Source organism: Nylanderia fulva, unplaced genomic scaffold (genome assembly GCF_048542155.1).
Source record: "Nylanderia fulva isolate GAGA-0341 unplaced genomic scaffold, ASM4854215v1 Scaffold41, whole genome shotgun sequence".
NCBI lineage: Eukaryota > Metazoa > Arthropoda > Insecta > Hymenoptera > Formicidae > Nylanderia > Nylanderia fulva.
In genome coordinates, this window is record NW_028190488.1 from 1833498 (window position 1) to 1852281 (window position 18784).

Sequence of the window (18784 nt, forward strand, 5' to 3'; positions counted from 1 at the left end):
TATTATATATATATATATATATGTATATGTATTTATTATGTGAGCTTCCATTTATGCTTTTCACGAGCAAATAAATTGAATCAAAGCGTGAAATTCAGAGAAAAACTGCAAAACAGGCAAACGAAGTTTAATAAACGAATATAAATTATTAATTACTGATGTATTGGAAAACATATATTCTACCCAAAATTTTATTTTACACAAATTATTTTTACTGTTTTCATATAAATATTCCATTACTGCGACTTTTTTAAATAAAAACATAGATATACTTGATATTAAATCGTGTTTTGAATTAACGATATTTTTACATATAAATATGTGTAAATTAATTTTTAATATTTATCGATAATTTTAGAGATAGAAGAATATTTTTAAAACACGGCATGCAACATTTATAATTATAATTAATTGCATTCAGTTAACAGAAATGGGAAACTAAATTTTATTAAACCAACTTTATTGGAAAGAAATGTTTAAATTTCACGTTATAAATATTTCCAATTTTTAAATCTTTGATTGATATTGTATATAGTCGTTTAAAATTTATCAACTTTAAATGCGAAACAATCCACACAACTCGATATTGTTTCATTTAAATTCAATTTATTTGCGGTAAGAATGCTGGACAAATCAAAACTTTATTAAAGTGGTTTCACATTCAATCATAGTAAATCAAAATTGATAATATGAATGCGTCAGCATCCGACACGATGCTACGTTGCATCTTTTATTGCTTTTATTGCGAAATCTACGTAAAGATTATTTTCGCGTTCATTCTTAAACGTGTCACGGTTTCCTCGCAAAGTCTAAGATCCTCGAATGCGACGGTTTCAAGAAGAACGATGCGAATAACAAGAACGTACTTAGATGGCTATACGAACGGCCGGAATCTCAAGAAAGATGTCGCATCGGAATGGAAACAATGCTTGTTTCCTCTACCCCATGTTTCCAGCTTTTCGCGCTACGAAAGAAAGGAAGTTTAATATCTGCCGTGGCAACCTGGAATTTAAAGCGTTACACCCGTCGTGATAGCAAAAAAAAAACTATTACCTTTTCGCGCGCATAACACATTCGCGCGTTTGATAGTTAAAAATTATACGATAAAAAGGCAAAATATAATGGCGTCGTGTATGGAAACTCGTAAGAGAAAAAAAAAGAGAAAAGCGCCATTCTTCCTTGTTTTAGTATTTTCTTTCCTTCAAACCTTCCGTAACGAGTTTACGTTGAAAATTGAAAATCCTGGGAACATTGATGATATATATATTTTCTAGCGAACACGTGAAAAGTAAAATGATCGATCGAATTTTTTAGGACGAAGCGCATTTTATCCGTCGACAGACTTTTATTCGTATTCGTGGCGAACCCGCCGCAAATAAATTCGATAACGTGCTTTCATTGCAGACAAAAACTGTTCTCTCGCAAGTATATTTAATTTTGAAGGTAGAACCACGCGTTATTTTTGGTCAGAACGATCACGTACGGCGAATCGTACGATGAAGCGTTCCGGCTAACACAATTCGTGGTTAAAATTCCAACGTGCTAATCGTAATAGCCGAAATAGCCGATACGAGCAGAGACCAATGAATAACTTCGTATAAAACTACTTTTTTTCTGGAAATATTCTCTGCTGACAGGCTGTAATATGAAATTTGCGTAAATTTGCATAATTTTTTCCCTTCATAATTCCCTGCATAATCTCTCTTCATTTATTACAAATATTTTCTATGAGTACAAAACGACGTAAAGGACATTTTTGTATTTTTTCAAAGAAGAAATAAAATCCTTAAAATCAGGCAAAGAAAGTCCACGGAGATATTCGGAGAAGGAAAAAAAAATGGTCAGCATAATTATAAACTAACAAAGTAAAGATATCGTAATGATTAAAGGTAATAATAATAAAACAATTCGAAATGGAGAGTTGCTGGTAATAAATAAATTGACACAGCAACTATTTGCCAAATTAATCAGCAATTTGTCCCGGAAACGAATCGCGTAGTCCCTCAGTTTCATGCACAGGCCATACCGGCCACTGCATTAGAAACAGTCGCGTTGAATCCGCACGACAGAAACGCCGCGTTCTTAATTGCACGTTAAATTAACCCCACCGGTTGACAGCGCGTGGTTAAAATTTCAACGAGCTAAACGCGGAAAGCATTTCACAGGGGAGCCCTCGATCCCATGCGTAACGCGGCTCATTGCCTTCACGTAGGAAATTGGTCCGGAATTTATGAAAGCCGGAAGCACGATTGCTATTTATTCTTCAACGATTAATTCGTTTATTGTTACGCTCGTTGCATTTTTATCTCGATCGTTTCAATCCGCAAATCGTTTCGCCATGTCCATCGCTGCATATGCATAGTTGCAAATAATTCCGCACAGGGTAAAATAACGCAAGATCGAAATACGTAGCCAATAAATTGATATTTTATTTGAAAATCTCAATTGATTGACAATTTTAATTCGCTAATTTCAAAAATGTCAGCTTTTAAATCGAAGTCGATAAAAAAATTATGTTTCAGAAATGCTACGAAAATTATGTTCCGAACATAGATCAAAGTTTTACATTTATATTTCCGTTTAATAAAAAAAATTACTGGCACTGCCATAGAAAACAAAGAAAAATCATCTAAACTAGTGAGTGAGTCATTAAAATTTCATGGTTAATCGCACAAGATATTAGTTTCATTGGCTACGTATATGCGAACCGGATAGCGCACACGTGGCGCGAAAAGCAACACTAATATTCGTACGAGATGGGTTGGAAAAAGCTCGGAGGATATATTTAATTATTTCTAAAGGTAGAAAAAAGTGGGTCACGCGGAAATAGACGGCAGGACGTGCAGGAAGCGCGAAAACGAGGAGGTTAAAACTGGCAGGACGTGGCACCGGATAGTCCTGCCGGCCAATAAGCTTTTACGCTAGATTAAAATTCATACCGGGGCTTCTTCGTCGAGTTTCCAGACCGGTTATAGTAGCATCGTTTGGAGCGGTCGTTTATGTACGAGTGCAAAGAATTTAGAACCGTCTTACTACAGTTCTCGCATAGACGTCGCGTTAAAACAAAGACGGTATATCAAGTTTAAAGTTTTAGGAGGAAGTCTACACAGAGAGAAAGGAAGGATGATGAAAGACCTACATGTGCACAGTTTGAAACTGTGTTGAAGAAAAATGTAAAAAGATAGTTCTCGTAAACACAAAGAAAGAGAGAGAAGAAGACATTGAAAAGATTCTCCTCTTAAATTATAAATGATTGAGAATGAACGATCTTTGAGGAAAATAAATAAATAAAAAAAAAAACAGATAATAAATTGTCATTCTTCGTTTATTTTAAAACAGAATTTATTTCAACTCGATTTATATGCAATGTGAAATTTTTGTAAAAAATTGAGTAATTGTTATCTGTTTCTTACTGAGAAAAATATGGCTTTGAATTCCCGAGAGATATTAATGAAATCATATAACACGATACACATACAGTGCTCGATATAAAAAGTTAATTGTTCTAGCTAAAGTCTTATCGTCACTTGACAACGTCACGTTCGCGAAAAAGGACAAAACGTCGATGGACACTTTCTCGGTTTTCTCTAGGGGAATCGAGATCCGCGTGTCGCTTCTTCCCGCGAAGCGATCCGGCGGAGCTTCGCGCTTTTCAGCCTCGCCCATAAATCACTGTCACTGGGTTTGAGCGAAACGTATTTTCCCGTGGAAACGGCATTTTTGAATTCGATTCGGTCGTACTGACGGGCAAATAGACGAGGTAGCACGAGAGCAAGACGAGGGAGCAAAAAGAGCCCGAGAAGGGGCGGATCGATGTCCGGTAACCGCGTTGTCGTTGCTCTCGATAGCGGATTTTTACAAGGTCCGCTTGCGTACGTATATTTTTATACCACGGAGATTTAGCCCGTCGGGTATCTCGCCACGGCGAGAAGTATTTGCGTGTGCGCGAGAACGCGAACACGAACGCTTTCCGCGTACACGGGTCGACTCAATCCTCGTCGACGTGGCAGACAGAATTGGGAATTTCGTGGATAACATTTTACGAATAACATTCGTGACCGTGATCAGCCAACAACTCTACAACAGTACTGCGGATTCTCGGTTCGACGGGCGACACCTGCGTCGAATAGTTTCGCGACAGGTCAATATTTTCGACAATCTCGCGCATCCCGGGATTTAATTATTTATCTCTGTAACTGTCGTTACACGAAATAGTCTTTATATACCCTATCGATTCGGCACGTCAAGTCGATTTATAGCAAGTAATTTAGCTTTTGTTTCAGCATCATCGATTTTATTCATTTTCGTGGACATTTTCTGTGAACGGACATAGTCTGATAATTAAAGAGCAAAATATTGTAAAAATATAACGGAATTCAATCCGTGTTAGATATATATTCTTTGAATATATAATATATTCCGAGTTGTTTTTCCAACCATCGTCGAAATAAATCATGTTCAATATCTTAAAAAGGTCTACACTGAAAAAAATTATTAAATTCGAATAAATATTTATTTCAATACACCCTTATAAATCATTTATTTGAAACTAATAATATTGATTTGATGTGAAAAATATATATTTGATATATAAGACAATCAGTTTCAAAATAAATGAATATTTATTTGTTTCAAATCAATGGAATTAAGTATTGGCAGTATTGAAATAAGTATTTATTAACTTAATAATTTTTTTTTTAGAGTGTGTAGATAAAATACTCTTAATCTGTGCTTCACAGAGTCCCGCAAAATTCATGTACCAATTCCAATTTCATATTAATTTCGCAGACATATTTAAAAAAAAATCTTCTAATTTTATATTTCATGTATTATATATATATATATATATATATATATATATATCTTCTAATTCATCTATCATATTTTCACACAATATATATCCGACAAAAATGAAACATAATGGATTGTAAGCGTACAATGTACCCTCTCTTGAATTTCGCGCGCGTTTATCCCGCGTTTTCAGTCAGTTTATGATGATGGACACGCCCGATTTGGAAATTTCCGAGATTGGAATAACGGCCCTCTGCGGTCGGTCGATGTGCGTACAGTATACAATTGCATAACTGCCAGTTTCAGCCGGGGCACGACGCGCCGTGAATAAGTCTCTAACCGCTCTTGTTGGTCCATTGTCAGCGAACAACCTGTTCCCCTTTCTCCATCCCACCCTCGTCATCGGGTCTTGTACGAACTCTCGTTATGATGCCCCTAATGAGAGCGTCGAAATTCATTTTAAAGCCCTTTTATCGTCCGCGCCGCGATTCAACGTGTCTTCATGAGAAAGATATCGATAATGTTCGCGTAACGATTCCGAAGATAAATTCACGAAATTGTATAGACGATTGTGATTAAAGTGAATAAAGAGGATGGTATTTCAATTATTTTAATAAACTTCAATGAAATAGATAGATAATATTTTCGAATTTCAAAGAGATATGTAAATTTCTTCCTTGCTATGAAATTTAAATTGATCATTTTTTTAATTATCTCAGACAGCAGATAGTTTGCAAAATAATCGTGGAATGCTTGCATTTTTTTTTTTTTTTTTTTAATAAAGAAGATGGTAATATAAAAGTAAAATTTAAAGGACGATATATTTTTTAAACGATCTCACTTTTTAGTTAAAAAATAAAGAGAGAGACTTATAACTTTTTACGATTTTAATTCCAGAAATATTTTTACAAGGAATATTTTTTCATGCGAGATATATTCTTTTCTGCATTTTAGTATTAAATTGCCTCGAGAATTTCAGTGTAATAACACATTTCTACCCTAGATTTATGAGTATAAGGATCGCGTAAGGTAAACGGAGTTGTTTTCTTGGCTTGCCTGTCTTAGCGGTAAAGTAAGTTCACCCACAGTCACCCGGTGTACTGGTAATTAAAGTAATGAAGGATAAACCGCTTGAAGTAACTCGTGTAATTTATCCGCGACTGCTTCCCAACTAGCTCATTATTGTACTTTGACCTTCTTCTGCGCGAATTCACTTTTCTTCTGCTCGATGCCTCGGTATGTACATTTCAATTTTTATAATCGTGATAGTCTGCAAATAATTGTTCTGGAACGAAACAGTCGAAGGCAGAGCATAACGCAACGAACGGTTGGAAGCAAAGATAATTCTCACATCGTGAAACGCGAGAATTTCGCCCGAGTACTTCGCAAAATAATTCAAATTAAACATTTGTTCGGGAGAAACGTATCCGAGAGAGAATATGGGAAAGATTTTGAATAAACAATATTTAATCAATAATAAACATCACAGAGTGGATTATTTCTATAGGATCTTTTAAAGAAGGCTCGATTGGCAAAAGTTGTCTCCGCGAAGAGTCACTATTTTCAATCACAATAAAAATATGATAAAAGCTGAATCATTAATCTCCTACAGATAAATATTAATGAAGTTTTTTTATTTTATACCACTCTCTTTCTCTCGCATGTATAATAGATGAGAGGTTTTTATAGAGAGAGACCACACGCATCAAGGTCATCTATACGCACTGAATAATGCAAAAATGCGAGTGAAAATAATTTAGCACACCTCAGTATGTATGTATGTACGTATAATAGATAGTAGAATCGCCGCCAAGAATTGTGCACGCAGTAAAATTAAGATAATACGGAAATACGCAAAGTACGAAGGTGGACCCCATAAAAGTTTCAAGCAGTTTTCTAATTTAAACTCCGAAAGCTTTCTGCTTCATTAAAGCCCTATCTTATCGAGCAGAAATATTCATGTAAATTGTGGTCTTAGGTGCACCGTACGTTCACAAGCTGGGGCGCTTTACAGAACGGACATTATTTCCATATCGACTTTTATGGGAGCGCAGCCCGACGACGAAAATTTATCGCGATGGATGCAGTATTTTAAAACAATATTTTCAGAGATGAAGGGGAAGAGAGACGAAATTATTTTCACCCCGTATCTTTCTATTAGCATTTGCGGCTATAAGTCACGGCTGGTTGACAAGTTACCGGTTATCATTTCACCGCCAGAAAATTTCTTCGTTTTTTTTTATAGCTCATATATTAATGATATAAAAATGGTCCAAGTTTTTGTGGATCCAATTTAATACTAATTAATTTATTACATCAAAATAAAAATTATTAAGTATATCAGAACTTTGGTTTTATAAAACCATATAAATATTAAAAGTTTAATGTTAACAATGCGAATCTCGAGTGAATGATTAAATATTGTTAGAAATATGTGCTTCTCCTCCCTCTCCAAAAATCCCCCCGAATACATTTAATGTTCAAAGTTTTCTCAATTTTCACGCCTGGAAAGAAGACAACTCGATCGATTGCGATTTTATCTTAATTACGATCGCGTCGTAGATCCGCGAATCTCAATAAGATCTCATTACAATGAAGGATAAATCATCCTAAATTCTCTGCCTCAGGACGCCAACGGGTCTGGAGGATGTCAGCAAGTATCCGGAGCTCTTTGCGGAATTGCTAGCGCGTGGCTGGTCGGAGGGAGACATCCAGAAACTGGCTGGTCTGAACCTTATACGGGTGTTCAAGGCGGTGGAACAGGTAAATTACTCTTTCCAGAGTCTCGCGAAAAAGAGGAAAGAATAAGGGACCATTCTTTGTCGCGTATTCGGTTGATGAAAAAAAGGAGCGGACGCATGTCGAAGGTGAAAAAGTCGGTGTGACGTGACGTAAGGTAAGAGAATGAGAAAGAAGGAGAAAGGAGCGCTCGTTTCCGCCGCGAAATAACCGATGGTCTGGTTCGGGTTACCCGAATCGACCAATATCGGATTTAATAAAGCACACAAATCATGCATCCGGCGTGGCGCGCGTGGTGCATCGTCAGATGAAAGAGAGAGAGAACTCGGTCGAGCGGATCGCGATTTTTGCTCCCTTGGAGCCCTGCCAGTCGTAGAACCAGCTGGCAGGATCTACTAACCTATCCAATGGTGTGTGCTTTCCCTTCTCTTTCTTTCTTTCTCTCCTGCAAGCGCCGCACACGTGTATTGTGTGTGTATATATATATATAGCCACGGCTACACATGACGTGTATTAAACGGACCTGAAGTATCGTTCAACATCGCTCAACACACTGACGCTTTATAATATTTCGCGAAAGATAAGCTTGAACGTTCAAGCGAGAGTCGTTGCATCTGGAGCCCTTTTGCTCGTCGACGCTTTAATTAAAATTTAACGCTCGAACCACGTTTTCTAGCAAAGTTACGAGAATCGTTCGTATTTTCGGTTTAACCAAACTAAATGATGAAAGTAAGCAAATAGAGAGATCAAATCAAGGTACTCAAATAGAATAATCAAAGAAATTGAAATATTTGATAAAATTAATCTTTTCTCTATCTAGTTTTTGGTAGAAAAAAATAACAACAGCTATCGATACAAATGCGAGGAATCAAAGCTGCAACTTGAAGGATTAAAAATCATGTAATTGGTCGAATCTCTTCTGTTTGCGTTCGCGTTTATCTCATTATAGCATTGACAAAACTCACTAATGAAAACGTATCGTTAAAATTCACCCTGCTATTCTCTAATGTGTTTAACTGTGTAAATGAAATTAAATTAAATTTTCTCTAATTGAATTCTACTTGTACATTTTCGACCACTCGATTAATGTCCCGTATATTTCAACATTAAACGCCCGGTTTTGCAAAGTGCAGTCGAATGCAGATCGTCCTACGAGAATTTCGTCGCGCCTGAAAATGTTTCAGTCCAGATATTACCCGGTGGTACACGCCCCGACAGGAATGATGTGAGAAATTATGTGTGCCGGATGTTCCGGATGTTTGAGGACACTCAGGATGGCCGTTGTTGAAATTACTGTGATAATTTAATTGCGGTACGGTGTGGTCAACGGAACCCGCGGTTATTTGTCCGGCAAGAGTCATTTATTATATTTAGAGAAGAATGTGTATTACACGTTCGGATTGTAACATAATAAACGCGCTGCGGTAAATTACGCGTGAAAGTGTGAATTTCGTATTCGCCTAACAATTTTCGAGGTTGTCGGCTTCCCGTAAGAACAAAGATTCGAGCGCCGACGAATTAAAATTATGCTCTGAATTCTTTGGGGGATGATTTATCGCGCAAAAAAATCGCGCTCGTGACTTCAAGGGATGGAGGCGTCGCGCGAAAAAATCGCGAAATCCGCACAATACGAAACCTAATGTTACGCGTTATAAAAAAAATCGTGGTCTTTCAAAATTATTTTAAATTTAATTCGATGCAATTTTCCAGATGTGAAAAAAATTATTTGATTATCGGAATATGAAAATGTGACTTACTTTATTCACGCGGGGAGGAATTTTAATTTGTAGCACGTGAAAATTTCACACTGAAAAAATGACTAAATTAATAAATATTTATTTCAATACTGCCTAATAAATCATTTATTTGAAACAAATAAATATTTATTCGTTTTAAAAAGAATTTTCTTATATCGAATAAATATTTTTCCCATTAAATCAATATTATTAGTTTCAAATAAATACTTTATTTAGCAGTATTGAAATAAATACTTATTCGAATTCAATAAATTTTTTTCTCGGTGACACGTTTATAAATCGAGCTTCTTTTAACCGAGAGACTGCAAGTTACCATTAATTCTCAATGTGTAAATTCGCGGAGAAATCGTCGTGTACCTTCTTACCTGAAACACATACACACGTGCACACGACGCAAAACGCACGCACAAAACACACGCACACGTATACAATCATACATTTACTTGCTCTTCGCTTCTCGCTCGTCGCAATAAAGTCGGCGAGGTTCAGCGAAGGGCAAATCCTTTGAGCAATTTCGACTCATCTCATCGCCGTTTTCCACCGTCGACGATGGCGGTCCGGGTTTCACGGCAGGCGAGAAACGTCGTAATTGCTGAAATAATGGCGATGCCTACGGCGCGATGTGGTGAACAAAATGATGGCGATTACGTTACCTTGAAATTCAATTTCGCTATTGTTCTTCGTATACGGGGAACGGAATTCGTAGGAACTTTGATACTGTTTCGTAAGACCGCGCGACGCCTCCGCCGAATGCTCCCTGCAAGAAGTCGTCCGGAAACAGCGGTGGAAATTTCTCGGGCGTAATGCAATCAGTGTCGTACACACTCGCATTATGTAAATCACCATGCCATTTCGAAACAGGCTAATGGCGAACAAAGCTCTTTTCTACAGTTTCTCTTCTCTGTCTAATTTTCTAAGATAAATTATAATTATAACATAATTATAATATCAATCATATTTAAATTATTAATTATAATTATAAGAACTGATTCTTCAGCTTAAAAAGGCATTTGAAAAATGTTGCAATACAAATTTCTAAAGTAAATATCGAAACACGTAATATATATCGACAAATGTGATGCGCTATCGTTCATAAAAGTATCTGTTTTCGAGAAATACAAAACCACAATGTAGATTATAGCATATATCATGTAATATAAATATACATTATATATCTTTTTCATATAAAGCATATAAATATATTATATATAGTTACATGATAATTTTTATTTTAATTTTGTTTTTTGAAAATGGATATTTTTAACTACGATAATCATATTTGTCAATATATATTTTATGTGTTTTGATACTTTACGGTCTGTAAAATTATAAGCGAGGTAAAATGCGAATGAATGAGAAAAAACTTTGGTAAAATATTTATATATTATATCATAATATAATCTTTCATGTTTTCATATTAAAGTTTAGATATTAAATACAAAAAATATATGTAGTTCAACATATGTAGTTTAAAAAAAGTTTTAATTTTAAGAAGAGAAATTGATAGTCTTTAACATGTAATTAAATTCAGGTAGGAAATAAACTAACAAGACTGCGTCTTTGCATTTATGAGCAAAACACTTCAATGTTCATTAATATCTCAATCTCACATTTTGCATAATGTATATTCTCGTTCGTGAAAATGTCGTTTAAAGACATACAGGTTCTATTACACAATCATATCATATATATATATATATATATATAATTTTTCATGCAAATATGAAACTTAAAATCAAAATTCTACAATTAAAAAACTTACAGAATTATATAACAAATGTAATTTTTTAGAAGGGATTTTTTTATATGCAACAATCAATTTTAGAAAGTGTGAACAGAGGAGAGACTGTCCATGCATTTATAAGGGAAACCTTTCAACGTCCATTAGCGCTTAAAGTTTCAGTCAGTAGTTTCTTCGAGCATATACATGTCTAGAAGAAAAAAAGTTCAATTTTAGAGCAGAATATATGCGAAGTAGTTTACGAAGAGAAAGCTATTAAACTCCTGCGAGACGTTTATATCGTAAATACCGTAACATTACATACACAACGCGAATGCGACAATAAAAGTGGATTTGATTAGACTTGTCGACGTCCTCCTATATCGTCACTATTTTTCTCTGTTCTCGTTTAATTTAAAATCCAAACATGGACAGCAAAATGAAGCTTTATACTTATATATAAGAAAAGTTTACAAAAGTTTGTAAATACCTAAAACAACATGTAATATGTCTAGTTTTTCTAAACTATTTCTCTTGATTATATGTATATCTTACGTGAACATAACGTAAAATATAAAATTAATAATATAAAAAATTTAATATAATAACTGCAAGTTTCATCTCGAATGCTATAATAAAATTAGCTTTAATTTCTCTTAAAATCGCGTTTCTTAATTTTGAATTACGCGCATATATTCTTCAATTCTCTTTGATGCAGTATTGATTCCTCGCTGCGCAGGTCAACCAATGACCGAAAAATTGCAGCTGCGTTTCCATGATAAATATTTGCGATAGCGTGCTATCTTGCTGCAGCGCTCTGTTTAATTGAAAAAAACTACAGGGTAGATTTTAGGCGAGAATGAAATTTACGCTGCGCTGCTCTAATATGTAATCCGCCAAAATTGACCCGGATTGCGGAGAGAGCGTTTTCTTATTTTATGAAAACGAAATAAATTTTACAAAGCGTGGAGAAAAGCGCATCCAGTATTTCCAAATCAATAAAAGCCCTTTATATTCTGGCGTTGCACCGAATTATTTTTGTACGAATCAGAGAAATACTTGCTCTCTCTCTCTTTTTGCGTTATAAAAAAAGTTTTACTCCGTGAAGCGCCAGAAAAAAAGCGTAGAAAAGATTTTAAATTCAATGACGTTTTTTTATATCTCTTGCCTCTCTCGCGAAACATTCGTTCCTTTTATTCGAATGTCACAAACGCAACATTATCAATCTTCGTATCTGTTTAATTAGAACGTATTATACATTTATTCACAATATTATTAAACTTCATAAAATTATAACAAATCCTGAATTAGCTGAAGAAGATAAAGTATAGCAAATATCAAATTAAAAGAAAAGCTCAAAACTTTTTTTTTTTTTTTTTTATCTATATCATCATCAATCTCGTTAATCGTATAAATCCACGTATAAAATTGATGTCGACATATATGTATATAGAAAATTAAAATATGTTAATTTCTCTTCGTGAGATTAACGCTTTTAATTTACTACATATATATATGTTACATATGTACATATAATTACACATATATATGACTTGTGCGACCGACCATCGTATATCTCGCGGCGATTTTTCGTCATCACGCGGAGAGAAGCGGCGCGTCGCGAACATAGCCGATGCGTTCGTCGAAAGCTTCGTTTTCGAGCAAAGCCCCCGTGGGAGGTTAATGGGCTTCACCGAAAATTGATGGGCACCGTGCATGTGCTCGTGTGAAATACGCGCGAACCGCGCGCGATCTTTTTTCTCCCTCGCTCGCGCGCACCCTCGTCTTTGCCTTTCATCGTAGCCCATCCCGGGGTGGGCACCTTTTTATCTATCTCCCCGCACCCTGGCGATTTTTCCCGAGAACACATTTGCGACGTGCGGCAAGGTCTTCCATCTTCGCCGCGCCCTTCGGAAGCTCGGCGCGCGACGTCAAAATTCATCGGCTTTTTTCCACCGGCTCTACTGGAATGCAACGAAAGAAAAATGGGGAGAACTGGCTTCCAAGCACGCGATGAACGCTTTGTAAACATATCGATTCGCTCACTGTTATACGTATATATGTTTGTGTGTGAGCAAATTTAATCTCCTTAATATCTAACCGCTATCGAAATTCTCCATAATTCCTAATCCAGAAGTATTGTCGTGATCATGAAATTATTGATCCATTTACGGCGAATTCATAGATGCATACGCGGATTACAGTAAGTGATCGACTACTGTAAATCGTGATTGGTAGCATTGTTCCACGTGAGCACACGATCGACGTCAACGATGTTAGTAGCCGTGTATTAAAGGGCTAAAACGTATAAATCACCGTAAGCTAAGCTTTAACAGTCAATAAATCACATTTACTACATCGTAGCATTCTCTGTGTGTGCGCAGATTCGCGATAACCTGGCCTCGGAGGGTATGGAGCCGCTGGAGGAGGAGATCCCGCACGAGGACATAATCGGTCGCGATTACTGCCGTTATAACATAAAACGTCTGATGGCGCCTTAAGCTGTCAGAATCCTCTCGGCCAATAAGGCAAATGATCGAATGATCGAAGAACAACGTCGGAAACAAAGAGGAAAAAGAGGACGAAAAATAGAAAGAGAGAGAGAGAGAAGAAGGAAACACTCACTGCCCCAGGAGGGAAAAATAAAATTCACCCTTTACATCTTTACCCTCCACTTCCCCTTCAATTTTGCGATCTCCCAAGGACGATATCTACTGCACAAACATGTATGCACACTCTTCTCTCTCTCTCTCTCTCTTTCAATTCTTTCGATCCTGCTCGACGTTACCAAGATTCTCATCTTTGTACGTAAGTAGGTAGATAAACTCGATTTCCGCCAGAAATCTCAGATCCGTGAGATGCGAGTGTTCGCGAAAGATATCGAGACGGCCAGTGAAACGTTTAGTACCGTGACTGAAGGCATCAAGCCGCGAAGAAGAATTGCAATTAGATCAATCAAACACATTGTTATTTCTTTATAGATAAACGAAGATCTAACTTGCAAGTTTTACTTTTGTTTCTTAGCTTCTATCGGTCGATCTCTGTTTCGCGCGTTTCTAAAAATATATTGTATCCTATATGAGAATTTTTAATATATATTTATATTTATATTTGTTGTATGTAATTTAGATTATATTATATACAATCTTTTATATTATATATTATCTCTCTCTCTGATAATATATTTATCAGTAATAAACACTAAATTATTACTGAATTATTTATTAATAAATTTCAACAACTAGCTAGAGACATTAAGTAAAAAAAAAAACCTGCAATTGGGATTGATTAATTACGGCTAGTTGTTCTTGTATATATGCATAGAGATTAATTAAGATTTAATTTAAAAGTTTTAATTCGATCTACATCAATCGCCACTTGTTTCACATCTGAAACAATTCTCATCACATTTATTATCCGTATCCAGCCTAATCGATAATAGCAATAATAACATTGTAGTGTATTAATGGAGCGATGGTCCATTAATTTGAAACTAGCACGAGTGCTGCTATTGTAATGCTATTGATTACTCGAACGAGCTATTGGCGAGCTATTGTACAATTTAATTACTTACTGTAGAAGCAAAATCAAATATATGCTATGTGTAATGAAATACACGTGGAATTACACAATGTAACTGGCTTAATAATATGATATATGGAACTTACGTAACCCGCGAGTTCCATATATAATTCAAAGTAGAATTTTCATACGTCGCAATTCGCTCATTTATTTTAATTTTCTTAATTACTCGTCTATTTTAATTGTAAAATTGATTTTGAGAAATTTACTTGAAAAATAACGCACATTTTTTCGCAATCAAAATTAAACTTGGGATAAATCTTAATATATAAGGAAGTACAATTTTGTAAAATAATGAAATACTACTATGGCTCCCTAATTATAGCGTTACGGTACTGATACGTACACTCGTCATTGGGATGATTGAATAAGAAAGCATGCTTCGTTGATAAAAGAGCTGACTGTTAGTTAAAGTGTCAATGCAATTGGAAGACGATGAAAAACGTAAATCGGGAGATGTCGAAATTGACGCAACAACGAGGCGGAAACACGCACCTTTATCACTGCGATACGAAGACCAACGCGTTTGTATAAATGTTTAACAATTTAGCCACGGGCATACACTTGATGTTAAAATTTGTACTCAGCGATTTCCTCGTCGAAGCCGGAACCAAAAAAAAAACTGTCTTAGTCAATAATTTATGTAATACATCATGGATCGATTGTACGCGCGACAAAACGAACGATTCGTATATGAATATCGAACGATTGTTGAGAGTATAAAATTGTGAACAAGAGAGAAAGAGAGAGAATGACGCGACATGCGTGTGTGTGTGTGTGTGTGTGTGCGCGAATGACAACTTGTACATATGGTACCTGAAGTCGAAAAACATATTACTCCTCTCAACCACGTCAAGCCAGCCATGTCGGATCGAAGAACCAGGTCACCGAGTATTCTCGATACTTTTTAATCTAGACGCAAAAGCGTCGCACACGAAGTCGCATCAACGGATTTAAGCTAAAAGTTTACGTATCTCGATTGTCGAGCGGTGCCCTTTCTCTTGCGGGTGTTTTTTTTTTTTTTTTATTTTATTTTAAAACTTCTCTTTTAACCCCCGCCGACCACGATTCCAGATGGTGGCTTGACCAATCATGATGTCCGAGGACGCTACGAATGAGGCTAAATCGCGAAGTAACTCTCTCTAGTAGCGTCGACCAAATCGACGAGAAATACATTGCTCGATACTATAAGTATACTACAAGTATACTATTTCCTACGATTTTGCACGATCGAAGCTGATATGCCGATAAGTATTCGTCGGCATACATATGTCGAATTGAACAATGAACTTTTTAATTATATACCATGGTTACCGCGCGCCGTCACATACGATTCTGAATCGCAAGATATTTTGTCTCACGCGTCCTCGCGTGAATTGTTTTGCGGCAAAATTTTGTCACAGCGACCAGCTCGGTGATTATATATGCATTCAAAGTCTCGAATGCACAATTTTCTGCGTGCCATAACAATATGGCGCGTTAATTTGCAACTGCGTGGCATAAATTTTATTTCAACACGCAAATTGTTCAAAAAATACAAATAAAAAATAAAAAAATGTCAGAAACGCACATATCCGCAGATTTTTTTAATCCGAATAAAAAAACAGAAATTTATAATTACGTTTTTTATCAGGAAATAATACGTTTCACGAAAGATACCTAAATGTGTGAAAATGTGTGAACTGCCAGATTTCATTTATAGCAATACGATACAATCGAGAATTAACCGAGCCGATCTCTTACGGAATCTCGTTCGATTTAATGACCATTCTCGTGCGAACAGGATAGAATCGATGAAACGCGAGCCTCGTAACTAATATCTTATAAGGTTTCGAAAGTTATACTGGTCTATCTAAAATAAATCTACGGCAGATCGAACGAAAGCCGTTGTTGCGAAAGCGACCGAGTTCTCATTTATTTCGGCCCTTCCCCGACATCTCGGTAAGTAGCAATATCACATTTAACAAACTAAATTATTAAAGATCTGCAGCGCGCTGGCAGGGCGGATTATTGACTTTTAGGGAAAATTGACTCAGATTAGAACGTTTTGAGAGATTAATCATACAAAAAACAAAAACTTGCAATATTTGTATCACAATAAATTCATATTTATATTACATATTTCACAAAACTGTTGCCTATTCAAAAAATAAAAATACTATTAATATTATTTATATTTATAATCATTTGTTATTCTATACATATTTGAAGAAAAAATCTGAGAGAAAAAATCTTTCAACGAATTTCAATTTTACATAAGAGAGTAATTTATGTTTTTTCCGTAGAAAAAACAAAAAAGTCGACCACCAACCATAGATGCACGTGCGAATGCACAGTCATCAAGCGAAAACGAGAAAGAAATTGAAAAAGAGAGCTGGAACGTCGTATGTCCGTAGATGAACGGACGGCTTTTAAAAGATTAATTAATTTCCCGGCTATTCGCGGAACCCTAACGAGCTCGTTAAAAAGTTTCAACACGTTTAGACCCGGATTCGGTCATGGAAAAACCATTTAAGCTTCTTTCCTTCATCGAATTGTGAAGCTGAATGCGCGGCCGATTTCTTCGCGTATCCCACGACCACGTCTCGGAACCGACCGCTTTTTTCCCCCATCTTCCAATGTCTACCTTGCACCTTTATGATCCTTCTCTCATCCTATTTCAACCCTCTCCTTTCTCTCAGCATTCGCACTATTCGCAGACGGTTCCCATCACTTCGGTTGCAGCCTTCAGCTTTTTCTCAGCTGTCATTTGGCTGACACTCCGCCGCAGAGGCAGAGAGAAGACACGAACGGGAGTAAGAAAGGGAATAAAAAGGAGAGGACTAAACTAGCCGCGAATAAAGGAACGTGAGAAAGGTGGCGGAAACGAGGGTCTCCGGTGGTGGCGAGCACCAACCTCCGAGTGAGAGAAGCACTCTTTGTTTCGCCTCCCGGCGAGATATCGGCTAAGTTTACTGTGGAAACTCGACCTATAAATTTCATCCCTTAATACGCGTGGCTCGGGATGTATAATATGAAACCGGCGAGTTATACCTCGCGGCCGTTTTTAAGAAACGCCTCACGGCGTTATTCACCCGGCCCGCTCGCCTTTCTCGGGTGGAATTTGTTGGATTTGCAAAAAGTTCGCGGACGATATTCCTGAGTGCTCTGCAAAGTGAACGCCAACCGCGAAGTAAAAAGCTGTCTTAAAGTTAGAAAAATTCTCTAGCCACATCCTGTGTACAGAAATGGAGAGAGAGAGAGAGAGAGAGAAAGAGAAAGAGAAAAAAGAGAGAAAATACAATAGAAAATGCATTATTTCATTTGCACACTTAAGTTATCGCACTTAACAGAAATTTTATAATGGCGTAAAAAAATTTGTTTTACTATAGTTCAGTGTGTATAATTTAATAAATATTGTTTCACTTTTAAAAAAGTAGTTATACTCAGAAATAATTATCTAAAATATGTACATGTATAATGATTTGTATAGGATAAAATAATTCTATTGTTCAACTAATAAATTTTCTACAGATAATAAAGAATTATTATTTATATAATAAATGATTCAAAAAAAGCTTTCAAACAGAAAATAAATATTTAAATAATTGTTCAAATAAAAATAACGCGGCACTAAATTATTCGAATAATTCTATTTACTCAAATCTCTTGAAATAGTTATACTTAAGAAACAAATCATATCTTTCGCATTACTTTAATGGAAAACGTAAACTTATTATATAACAGAATTACTATATCGATACGACTCGTTATACAACAGTTTGACTGGTTAACCAATGCGCTCAGTTTGAAACAGTTAAGTGCACAGAGAGCGCCTAAGGTGATTTAAGATCAGCCAAGTCCTACTAAAGTGGATCAAGTATACCCTCTCCGAAATTTCGGACTACGAGCGATACAAATATGAATCCTGAATAGTCTCTGCAATGCCTCGAGGTGGTATCGAGAGATACCGGCGAATTCATCCGCTTTGCGAGGCGAGGCTGTAGAACTAATGCCGCATTTGTACGAAATTTGACCAACATATAGTTCGAAATTTGACCAACGGCTCGGGATTCGGCTTATATGATCAAGAATCGTATCTCATCGCGGTGGAAGCCAGGTTTATGATTCGGTCAATCGTAAACCTTGATTACTCGTAAACCTTGTCAAGAACCTTCGGTCTCATGGGTTAAACAACCGTTGGTTATCACGGAGC

At 36.2% G+C, this 18784-nt stretch overlaps 1 protein-coding gene across 6 annotated transcripts in view; it reads left to right on the forward strand.

Moving 5' to 3' along the window:
* LOC114939799 (dipeptidase 1) overlaps nt 1–16487 on the forward strand; it is an 81770-nt gene extending 65283 nt beyond the window's left edge. For all 6 annotated transcript variants that reach the window (XM_029314220.2, XM_029314221.2, XM_029314223.2 and 3 more), the window contains exons 10-11: nt 7419–7554; nt 13392–16487. In XM_029314220.2, the coding sequence (XP_029170053.1) occupies nt 7419–7554; nt 13392–13508 (253 nt within the window). In that variant the 3' untranslated portion in view covers nt 13509–16487. The remainder of the gene's footprint in view (nt 1–7418; nt 7555–13391) is intronic.
* The last annotated feature ends 2297 nt before the right edge of the window (nt 16488–18784 follow it).